The sequence below is a fragment of the Accipiter gentilis genome, chromosome 32 (assembly GCF_929443795.1).
Source record: "Accipiter gentilis chromosome 32, bAccGen1.1, whole genome shotgun sequence".
Lineage (NCBI taxonomy): Eukaryota > Metazoa > Chordata > Aves > Accipitriformes > Accipitridae > Astur > Astur gentilis.
In genome coordinates, this window is record NC_064911.1 from 18,242,677 (window position 1) to 18,254,850 (window position 12,174).

The window sequence follows — 12,174 nt, forward strand, 5'->3', positions numbered from 1 at the left end:
ACTTTTCCAGAGCAATACATTTCTATCCCTAGAAAGTGCATATGAGTTTACATATCACATAAACACATTTATTTAAAAGGGTACTTTTTCGGGAAGTACAGCCTGGATAGACTTTTTTAATGAAGCAGGGCATGAGCCAAAAGCGGGTATTCCATAACTTCCTTCTCAATAGCCTGTGCCTTTAGACTCCAGTTCTTCTGCCTGTGACTAAGAGCCTCAGATACCCTGAGGAAAGAAGGTTCTCCTTGTTTAGCAAGAAAAAGCAGTCTGGAACAGGGTTTTCAGACTTTTATTACAGCTGCGGAATAAAGATGAGAAATCAGTGTTCCAAGTAAGTGCTTTTACAGTCACAGCAGAGTAGACTCTGTAATGCATTATGTGCTAAAAGAGGAAGAAATGTCAGGAAAAGCTAATAAGGTTAAGCGTATTTCTCTTTTGGCTTTTCAGCAGAGACTCTTATGTCCTGTGCTGCATTATACTGATCAGCTCTAGTATGCGCAGAACAATGCAGAACGTCAACTTTGATTATTCCCCCCCCCCCCCCCTTTATTGTTTATACATTGGAATTTTTTGTTCCTGTTTTCTTACAGACCACTGTAGGCTACATGTCTTCCTTAGGATTAAGTGTGCTGTTGTGATTTGCATGTGTGAAGAAAATTTAACTCTGAATTTTGCATTTTTATTGAAAATATGAAAAAAAATCGTTATGTTATTGTCCTCTGGGAAATAAGCTGCAGCATTTGAATAGTGCATAGAATTACATCTAAGATTGCAAATGTGTGTGTGGGAGGAATGGCATAGCTATGCTTTAGAAAAATGACTTCATTTGAGAGTATTTTGTATTGCTTTTTTTAATATTTGAACTACCACATTGCTGTTTGCTTTTGACTGAGGATATTAGCTGTAGAAATGAAGATTTTTACCAGTTGATCATAATACGCATTTAACTATTTAGTTTCCCAGTTTATGTGCTGTTTTAACCCCCTTGTGTATTTGCACTGGCCAATATATTTTTGTGTTGTAAAGCAAAATATATGTGCTGATATTGTGTATGGCTTTATGCCAAAAAACCGGTATTTACTCCTTTTATTTAATGGAGGAAGACAAGTAGTCTTTCGCTTTTCACTCATAGAATTCTGAAGCTTCTTTAGATGGTGTTATGGAGAAGTCTTACTGGTTTTGTCTCTACTTGAATAATCCATTAAATGCTGTCTGATGTTTGGGAGGAAAAATATTTTGAGATTGAAACTGTAGATTTACTAAAAATAATATAAGCAGGGATGTGAAAAGGAGGATTAAGTGACTTAACCCCTCACATTTTTAAAACCTTCTGAAGTAATAATTTCAGAGCGTTGACCACTTTGTTACCATTGTAGCCTTTTGCAGCTGACTTCTGGTTTTAGTATATTTTTACGGAATAGCCAGTTTTAGTGAGATGTGAAAATTGGAACCCTAAAAGGTGTTCCCTAAATGCAGGGGGTTTAAAATTTACTTTTGGTGATCCCTACCACCTTATTTTTTGATAGATTTAAAATTTGAAGGGTAGTAGATTATATCTGGGGGTTTTTGTGTGTGTGTGTCTTATTCCTACTTAATCAGAATTAAAAGGATGGTCACAAAAAAAAAAAAATCCCACAGTGCAGTCTCTATGTAAAAGCAACTTGATCACAGAGTAGCTGAGGTTGGAAGGGACCTCTGGAGGTCATCTGGTCCCCTGCCCCAGCTCAGCAGGACCACCTAGAGCTGGTTGCCCAGGACTCTCTCTGATGCTGGTTTTGTGTATTATTTATTTGTTTTGATCCTTAAAAGGCACGCTGGAGGTGCTCGTCTGGATTTGGCGCATTTACCCTCTACCATTTGTGTCTGCTTACCTTCACTTGCCAACTTTTCCTTTTTGCTTCTTTGAGGGTGTTGAAAGGGGCATTTTAAAGCAGTCTGATGTAAAAGTTAATTTCTCCCCTCATATTTGCAGATCTGTAATGTAGTTATCTTTCTCAAGTTAAGGAGAAAGACCCTAGTATATATTTGGAGCTTACTGGTATGGTTCTTCTGTGTTGTTCATGTACGCAGTAATGTATGTACTGTTCTGAAGAAATCCCTTGCATGGGATTGCTGCCTGCATGAGCCTGTGTGATGGGAGATCCTGTTATTTTCAGGTTAATTTATGTTGCTTCAGTCACCTGGGGAATGTTGCTTCATTTCTGACTCTTTTTTTTTCCCCAATATATTGTTGCGTTACTCTGTTCATGTCTCACATTTGCAAATTCCAACTGTCCTGTCCTGTTTTTTCCATCGATCTTGGAATTGAAGCTGAGCCATATGTCTTAGTTGGTCTCCTAAAGAAATGTAACTTACACAGTTGTACTGTCTGAGAATCCTAATAAGCTTTGAACCTGTTGGCCAATTTCAAACAAAATTGAGAGATAGTTGTTTAAGTTGCTATATGTTTTATGAAAACATGGGTGGCCCATTTAAAGGCAAGTGACCATTAAATCTCTTACACAGGAAAGACTGAAGGATGAGCTCAACTATTATTAAAGATTAGAGAACTGGGGACCGGAGGGGGGGAGTTACAAGTGCTCTAGTGAAAGAAGAAAAAAAGCTAGTATTGGCGTTTACCTTTTTATTTGATACCAGAAATCCAGTTAGAAAGCAAAATGCTGTAAAGTCAGGCTTTATGGCATCCTCTTCAGTTTGTTACTGCTTTTTGAGGTGGTAAGAGTTAGTAAAGTAATTCTTTCCTTGTCTGCTTTTGTGTGAGAATTGGCAACAACTAAGAATAATATATGATGGTAATTTTTCCTTCTGGTAGGCACGTGCTGTGTTCAGGAATCAGGGACTCGCTATATGAAGCTCCAGAGCAGTTTGTATTTTCTCTCTTGTCTTCAGTGACATAGATGGGAGTGTGCTATCACGGGTACTGGCAAGAAAGCCATTGGATTGTCAGCATTGTTCTCCTGCTGTTGGTCTTACTTTCAGGAATTTGGATTTTTTCATAAGGCCTTAACTGTCGTGAACACTCCCGGCATTGACTCTATTGTGCACAGAACCTGTCAGCAGGCTTCAACAGTGTGGGAGCGGTGCTAATTCCATGAGGTGTGGCTACAAACCCCCACTCACCCTTTTAGTTTTGCATAGACGAAGAGTCTCTCCAGTTCTGTTTTCCAAGATGTGTGCCGATGAATTAAGGAGAGAAGGTGATTATCTGTTGATGGAGTCTAATAAAATACATTCCAGTTACAGTGGCAGCAGTCAGGATGTGGTGCTTGAGGAAATGTGAGTAACATGTTAACTGCTCCCTGAAGTTGTGAAACCTGGGCCAACCTAGAGTCACTTCTGGGTCCATATACTGCTGTAAAGTTCTATAACCATGAAAATCAGCAGTTTTTTAAATGTGTTGGTGTTATTTAGCTTTTCATGTAGGTCACCAGTACCAAAACATTATTAATTGTTATAGGAAATTTGGTGTTAAATGCACAAATAATTGAGTGAATGCTGCAGTGTTATTTAGGGTGCGATAAAGTGAAACAAAAATGGTTGAACCAATTCCTGTAGCTGATTAATGCCAAAAGGGGACAACGTTACTCTTTTTCCCTGTTCCTGCTCAAGTGTGATGTCCTGCCTTTTGCATCAGGTTCGTTCTTGTGCCATACCCCCTGTAGTGTCAAGTCAGAAGTCAGCTCACTGATGAGCAGAAGGCTCTCTGGTTTTGAGGTTTTGCATGTGCTGGGGGGTGGTGGTGTTTGTGTCGTTGTTGCCGCCCCCACCCTTCATTTAGTTTTCTGTCAGGTTTATGAGTTGAGTTAGCTTTCTGGAGCAGTCCAGCGAGCACCAGAAATGGCTCAAAGTAGGCAGCAAGAGCTCAGACCCCAGAATAAGGACAGAGAGGGAGAATGGAGTGTGCCATTGCCCTTTAACTAGTGATAAATTGTTAGATTGGTTCAGGCTGCCTTGTGCAACTTCACCCTACCTAAACCCAAGGAAATTGAGCAAGATTTTGAGAAATTTCTGGATTTTGAATAGGTTTTGGTATGGATTTTCATTGAGTATTTATCTTCCTTAACTTTAACAGGGTAGGATCCTGCTAGTCTATAATTTCTTTTTGGCTTATTTACAGGTTGACTATAGCTTGCACGTAAGTAACACTGCATCTGCAAGTGTTCAAACGCTTAATAAGCAATTAAACTTCACTAAACCCAGTATACAGAATATTATTTATTGTGACCTAATCTTGTCAGTGCTTCCTATTGCCTTAGTATTTTGCAGTTTATAAATCACATCACCTAATTAATCCCTATAGTAAGAAACAGGGGGGGATAAAGGGAGGGAGATGAAGGGGGAACAACTATGTTGTTACAGGAGAAGTGAAACACACAAACTTAAATAGTATCTCTGAAAATGTTCTATTTCCTAGAAATAACTTTTGAGTAAATTGACATATATTTTTAAAGAGACTAAAATTTTTTTAGGTTATACCTTGTACAGATCAACTGGAGCTTGTTTCTGAAGTTAAGGAAGTTTGGCTTCCTTTCTGAAACCTTTGATATTCAAGAGTGGGTGTTTTATTGCTCCCCTGAGATAAATTCTTTAGAAAGATTGAGGGGGGGCAGGGGGAGAAAACCACGACGAGCATTTTAGTATTGCATATTCATTATCTGACCACTAAATAGCTTGGAGTGAGGAATTGCTTCAGCAGTATTGCATAGTTATTCTTATTTGTTACCCTTTCTTTAAAATGAGGGTCTTTGGGGGGCGAGAAATATTTAAAGTTTGTGTATTAAGTTGTTTCTTAAGTTGATTTTTCAGCTGAAGAGAAAACAAAAAGGATGTTGAAGACTTTTAAGTCTTAATAAAAGCATTCTCAGTTAGGATTTATCAGGAAGGGCTTGTGATATGTTATTAGAAATAACAATTTATTTATTTATTTTTTCTTTCCCCCAGGTGATTCATGGCAGGGGACGTGGAAGGGTTTAGCTCCTCCATCCATGACACCAGTGTCTCTGCTGGATTCAGAGCACTGTATGAGGAGGGATTGCTTCTTGATGTCACACTTGTCATTGAAGACCACCAATTTCAGGCCCATAAAGCACTGCTTGCCACCCAGAGTGATTACTTCAGGATTATGTTCACAGCTGATATGCGAGAACGAGATCAGGACAAAATCCATTTGAAGGGTCTGACAGCTACAGGCTTCAGTCATGTCCTCCAATTCATGTACTATGGAACTATTGAACTGAGTATGAACACTGTTCATGAAATCCTTCAGGCTGCCATGTATGTCCAGCTTATAGAGGTGGTAAAATTTTGCTGCTCTTTCCTCTTAGCTAAAATCTGCTTAGAAAACTGTGCAGAAATTATGAGACTTCTGGATGATTTTGGTGTAAACATCGAAGGAGTCAGGGAAAAATTGGACTCCTTTCTGCTAGAGAATTTTGTGCCACTCATGTCCAGACCTGACTTCCTTTCATATCTGAGCTTTGAGAAGCTCATGTCTTACTTGGATAATGATCATCTGAGCAGGTTTCCAGAGATAGAGCTGTATGAAGCTGTTCAGGCCTGGCTGCGCCATGATAGAAGACGCTGGAGGCATACGGACACCATTATTCAGAACATCAGGTTTTGTTTGATGACACCATCCAGTGTTTTTGAGAAGGTTGGTGCATTTGAAAAGCAATAGACAGGATTCATCATTTAGCTAGGGCAGCATGCCATTAAATAGGTAAGATTCCCAAACCTATTAGGAGGAACAAAAAGATAGCATTTATTTTTCTAATAAACCTGTGGAAGACAAAGATCCAAGAGTATTGTCATCTGATTATTAGACAATAGTATGTACAGTGGCTGGAGAACAGGTAGGTTTACAATACATGTTTTTAAGTGACCTCATATGGAAAGGACATTTTAAAACAAGGTCACTTGTATCAAGTTTTTTTTCAATTGTTCTTACTATTTTCCACAAGTTGCTTCTTGCTTTCCAGAGATTTTAGAGCTGCGTACAGTATGTAGGGCATATGTCATGATAATTGTTATCAGTGTAATCAAAACATAGTGACTGTAGATTTTACATGTTTTAAGTGCAGAATTTTTTATTTACAAATGAAAACCAGTACCTGCTGTTAAATCTGCAGGGTGTTTTTGTTGTTGTCATCTCTTCAGCGCTTGTGCTGTTACACAGCGGTTGGAAGTAAGCACTGATCCTGCAAAGTTACACGTACATTTGGCTCTACACAAGGCACATAATGCAACGAAAGTTATTGGGGGTGTGAAATGTAATGATTTACTTTAAATATCAGAGGAATCTTTGTTGATCTAAAATTCACCTGATCATTGTATGTATTAAGAGCTTGAAAGAGAACTTGCTTTTTCTACTGTTTCATTGAAGAATAGACAAAAAATGTTGTTTTCCAATTCCTGAAGAATTTCTTAAGTATTTGTCAACAGTAGAGAATTACAAAACTCTGTAAGCAGCGCTCTCGCAGGCTAGTAACAGTAAGGGTATTCAGGTTAGGAATTACTTAAACCGTGCTGATTTCTTTTAACAATGTTAATTTTGTGTGATAAGATATAACTTTAACTTGTGTATTTTCCACCTCTCAGTGAATTAATAGAATTTAACACCCTGTGTTTTTGTTGGGATTCTTAAAAATTAATTTACAAATTAATTTGGTATCTAGTGAATACACAGATAAGGTTGTCTTGTTCTTGGTGGTTTTAAGGGCTGCTGGATCATTTAAGCAGTAATATTTACACTTATTTGTATTTTAAATTATAAAAGCTATTAATTACTTCAGAGACTAGTGAGTTTTTATATTTTGGATTGTATTTGTGTGTGTGAATTGAGTAGAGGAAGTAATAGTACATAAAATGTATTTATGATCCTATATTAGCCTATAGACATAAACAAAATAAATACCTAAACATATTTTAGAACAGTAATGTAATGTTTATATTGGGTTAAAACATTTCCAACTAGTAAGAGCTGAACTCTGCCAGATACTGTGTAGTGTCTTGTTTTTAATAATGCTTTTACCTTATTATTATGTCATTTAAGCCCTTCGGTAGGAAAACTGATAGGATTTGCAGAGTATTCTTAAGGTCAGTCTAATAGGTTAAGACTTGTCTGAAAAAGTCTGCTTCAGCTTTTTGAGTTTTTGGGATGCAAGTTCAAGCATCAGGCTGTCTCCAGTTAAATTTCTGTAAGCGCAAGTGAAAAGTATATGTTGGTCTTCAGCATTATATTTAGGTCTAACTTCTGCAGCTGGTTTTGGTATCAGTGGTATAAATCCTGCATACAGTGCTTCTCATGTTTTATGACAGCTACCAAATGGCCAGATAGGTACTACTTAAGGAGAGAAGTAATTTTCAGCATCCCAGTTTATATACCCACATGTAAAAGCTTTATCTGTGAATACCCTTTCTATTAATTGCATGCAGGAACAGAGAGAAGCTAGTGCAGATTCTGGAGTGGGACAGCTCAGCAGAGGGAAGCACAGCTAAATAAGTATGTCATTTGTTGCTGCAGCTAGGAGTGTTTTGCCTTAGCTAGAGAGCGTTGAGTAATCCAGCATGACAAGTGACAAAGAGCAAGTGCAGTTGGAGCTAACATCAAAATATAGACCACACTGGTTTTTTTAAGTATAAGAGCATGTATGTTGACTGTCTTGGAAGTAACCTGAGGAGAACTCTCTTCTGTGCCTAGAAGGGGGAGAATATTGGTAAAACTGCCACCTTTTTTTTCTTCTTTTTTTTCCTTTCTTTTTTTTTTTTTTTCAGATCCACAAACAGAATTCACCCTTTTCCTGAAGCCAGCACATACTAAACGCCTGTGTGAATGTACCAAATACAATCTGAGGTTGAGTCTTACGGTTCAGCTAACTCTGTATTTGCTATACAGTGGCTGGCTTGTCATATGTACTCTTACGTAATCTTTCTAATACACTTTTCTAAGATGCCTGTCGTTGTAGTATATAAATAACTTCTATAACTTAACTTTGCAAGTCACAGTAAGGATGGTTTTGGCCTCTTAAGCCATTCTATTTCTTGCATCATTATTCTGAAGAGATTTGCAATCTGAGTGGGATGGCTTGTCCTTTTAAAAATGAAATTATGAGTGACTCGATTTATACCTTGAGGCTGATGTGCATTTGGAGTGCACAAGTGAAGGTGCAACCTGTTTGATTACTCTATACTGTCCTGGAAGAACTGCTTCTGAAGTATGGATAGATGCTCATTCTGTTCCTCAGCCCTTAAAATAGATGTACATGTATGAGGAAAAATGGAAAGATAAATGAAGTAAGGATTTGGGGAATAGTTAGAAAATAAAGGCAAAGTGTGTGGGGAGAAGCACAAGTTCCACTACCATGTTACGTTTTCCTTTATCTGAAACATATCCATGGCTCTGTAAGTCTTGAGGAAGGTTGGAGATAAAGTTAGAGGGCATTTCTCCTAGATCATTGAGTTCATCTCTGTGTTACTGGAGGCAACCATGTCATGATTTCCCTTCATATACTGTTTAAGCTCCATTTAGTTTCTGTGTACTACTCAGATTGAAATGTTGTCAAAACCTCTGTCCTTAAAATCAAAAGGGTTTTTTTGATGCCCAGTCTGGTTTGTTACGACTAGCCCATGCTGATTTATAAATTTCCAGCTTAAATCGGAAACTTGCTAATCACTAGGTCCATCAGTTTATGCTGTAGAGGTAGGATGAATAGCACATTATCTCCGAGTATGTGCTTTCCTGTGCCTAGAAAATGGTGACATTTGAGAAGTCATTGTAATTTTATGTCATTGTGACTTTACCTTTGATAAATGTGTTGAACTTGTGGTTTTTTTTTTCTCATTTCCCTCTGTCTAGTAATTCATATATATATCTACTTCTGCAACTTCGTACGCTGAAGCTTAGAATAAGAAGTGTCTAGTGGATGAGGTTAGTTGGGTCCCTCATCTTAAATAGGTGCTGCACTTGATATTTTTATGTCTAAAGGTTATTGCTGACTTGGATAGATTTTCTAGCAGTATTTATTAAGTGCTGAGCATCTCTATTCTGGCACATAGATTGTTGGCTGCACTCTGATTTGAGAGGTTAGATTTGAGTTAGATTCCAGCTTGATTGTGATAACTTCTCTTGCCAGTTTCTAAAAAGGAACAGCAAAATACTCAATTTGAGGGCATTGTCCTTGCTGCACAGAGGCTATGTCATCTTGTCTCTCTATGGTTAGGCTGAAAAATGTTAAGTGATAGCCCTTCAAAGCCCTATGCTGGTACTGACTAGTTTTCATACTGGCCATGGGATGTAACCAAGTAATGATCAATGCTAGAAGAAGGGAAAAAGTTAAGTACAGAAGCTTGTGCAATGCTGCGTATACTGATGTTTGGTTGCAAAGTAATTGTGGTTGCTGCTGTTTGAGAGACATATGTGTGACTTGTTCTATTTGACTGAATTTTGAATTGGAGTGTGTTAACATTTTGATAATGTTTGTTGACAGTCTTATAATTGTGCTTAGAATACGCCCAGAGATAAGTAGATGTGAAAATAGCAAGGATCCTAGTTAGCAGAATTGATGGATCTTTAGTTTTGATTCAGCTTAGTCTCTAGGAAAATAACAATTCTTTTTGCAAGTAAAAGGAAGGAATTGCTCTCTAGAAGTCTGATATGGACGCCATCATTATTCATTGAAAAGGTGTAGCATAGCGTCTGTATTCCTATTAGTTGAGTTTGAGTTGTATAACTTACACATTCAGAATTGGCAGTTTTAGAAAACTTAAGTAAGCACAATTTTATAACATTTGAAATAGTTCTCTGCTTATGTGGCTAGACATGATAGAGTCATGTTATGAGCCATCCAGATTTTTCTGTGTTTTTTTTTTTTACTAATTCTACAGAAGGAATCAAGCTAATATCTACCTCATATAATAACATGTTAAGATTTAGTTACCAGGTGTACAAATAATATGTGTTTAGTTTGGGCACTTCAAAAGTAGCCTTTCTTTATGGTTTTGAAAGTTTTTTCCTAAAAGCCCAAGTAACAAAATATGAGCAATATGGGGGGGGGGGGGGGGGGGGGAAGCTATATACTGAAGTCAAACTCGTGTTACAGAACATTTACCTTGCATTTCATTGCTCTTCCTGCAGCTTATTAATTTGCTTAATTGTTTTAAGGCAGGGGGAAGATGATAAGCTTAACATGGGATACATCTGGTCTTTTGTGTGGATCACTTTTCCGATTAGAAACTAATGGCTTACATTTTTGGCTTTTTCATAGAATATAGATGGAAAATTCTGAAACTTGCATAGCTGCTGCGACTAGAAAAGCATGCATTGTAATACAGCAGAAAAATAGGCAATTATTAATAGCTGCATTAATTTGGAGTGCCAGCAGTTTTTACTGAGTGTTTCACTGGTTCAGAATGAAAAAGAGAAAATGCATTCAAGCTCCACTTTACTGTGGCTGGAGGGATGGTGGTGATTTTGGTGAAGTCTTGATGCTTTTGGTATTGACTACCTAGGGGGTCAATAGAGAGGTGGATGTTTTTAATTATTTTCTTAATCTTCTTTTTTATGGAGTGACACGTTGGATTGTTGTTTATGCTGTTCCCTGTCTGTGTAGCTAAAAGTCCAACTGTGAACCACTGTGACTGGTAGATGATGCAATGAGGTAGTTCTCATTAAGAGTTCTTCAGGGAGCTCTTACGCTAGCACTACGTCCCTGCAGAACCAATGTAAAAAATCACATGAGCAAAGCTTTAGCACTTGGATTAAATTCCTTTTTTACAGTAAAACTGGCATTGGTAAGGAAGTCCAACTTCAACTTTGAGACGCTTCAGCAAGATAACAGAATAGTCTTTTTACTTTGAAAATGCTGTGAAGCGTTTGTATTTTTCTTACCAATTCAGAGTTGATGATATACTCTTAAGAATGCACATTTGTTTTACTTGAAGGTTCATCACAGTTAGTGTATGTTTTCATCTGGTTTGGATGTTTTGCAGAAACTTGTGAGCATTCTCTCTAACTGAGTATGTTGGAAATTAGGGCATGTTCCTTCTAGAGCTTCTCTATTTGAACTTAAACAGGAAAATCAGTCTGGTAAGCACTTAAATATTTGTTGATCAGCTACTTGTTGCTACTTAAAGGTAATGGCAGGAGCATACTTCTGAATGCTGAGGGATTTCCTTCAGCGTATTTTGCGTGTCAGACAGCAATTCCCACAAAAGGCTTGCTGAAGGCCATGATCTTTAATCTGCTAAAAATAAAACATTTGCACAACTTACAGTTGTGTTTTAATACCTAAACACCTGAATTTTAATGCTTCTCTTTTTTGATTATACACATAAGTAATTAAAAGTTTTGTAAAATTATTCAGAAGTGTAGTTGTTTGGAGGGTTTTCCTTACTATGAGTTGAATAGGACTTTCAAATAATTCTGGAAGATTTCATGCAGACAGTGTGTGAATGTGAAAGTGGGCAAACTGACCTATATTTGCTTTGTTTTCATTTGCATCAAGCAAGTGTGAGCAGTCTGTACTTTCATATAGGCATATCCTAACATTCATCTTAGACCATCATTTGAGCCTCAGGAGAGGTACCACTCCTGTGTGGTAGAGGTTGTGCTGGTGAAAGGTGGAAGGCTAGAAACACTAATATTTTTCCTCAACAGCAAAGTCTAGGAAGCTTCCAACTACCTTTGCTTACTAGAATTTAGACAGACCATCGCTCTGTTTTGTTCTGTGGGTTTTTTTTTTAAATATTGTAAGAATTGCTAGTTCTTACGTATTTTCATGTTCATCTCTTCAATATTGTGCTTGTAGATAGCTTCCCCATGAACTTCAGTCTGAAAGAGTTGTTGATAACTGGTAGTTGCATTTGTTTCTTGATGTCTTTCTGGTTTAAGGTAAGAGATTGAGGTTTTGCTTTGATGTTAAGTGCCTTTATCAAGATAAGTAGTAGTAAACTACTAATACATTGATTCCCTGATCTTGAGATTTTGTTTCTGGAATTAGAGATATTCCTTGTTTCCTTTTGCATGCTCTCATGGGATGAGATTTAGGCTATGTGAAGGAGTAGAGTAGTAAGGATATATGAGGCTTATTTTAATTCCAGTTTCTGGCTGACATTTCAGTTTCTAGATCTAAAGACAGAGTTGTAAGTGTTGAGGGGGGAAGAAAAAAACCCCAACAT

The 12,174-nt window shown here is 37.5% G+C and overlaps 1 protein-coding gene across 16 annotated transcripts in view; it reads left to right on the forward strand.

Moving 5' to 3' along the window:
• Positions 1-12,174, forward strand: part of KLHL15 (kelch like family member 15) — a 34,595-nt gene that overhangs the window by 8,284 nt on the left and 14,137 nt on the right. For all 16 annotated transcript variants that reach the window (XR_007510290.1, XR_007510289.1, XR_007510288.1 and 13 more), the window contains one exon: positions 4,942-5,653. Coding sequence is in view for 10 of the 16 variants with exons in the window: in XM_049835017.1 (XP_049690974.1) it covers positions 4,949-5,653 (705 nt within the window). In the remaining 6 variants the exon portion in view is untranslated. The remainder of the gene's footprint in view (positions 1-4,941; positions 5,654-12,174) is intronic.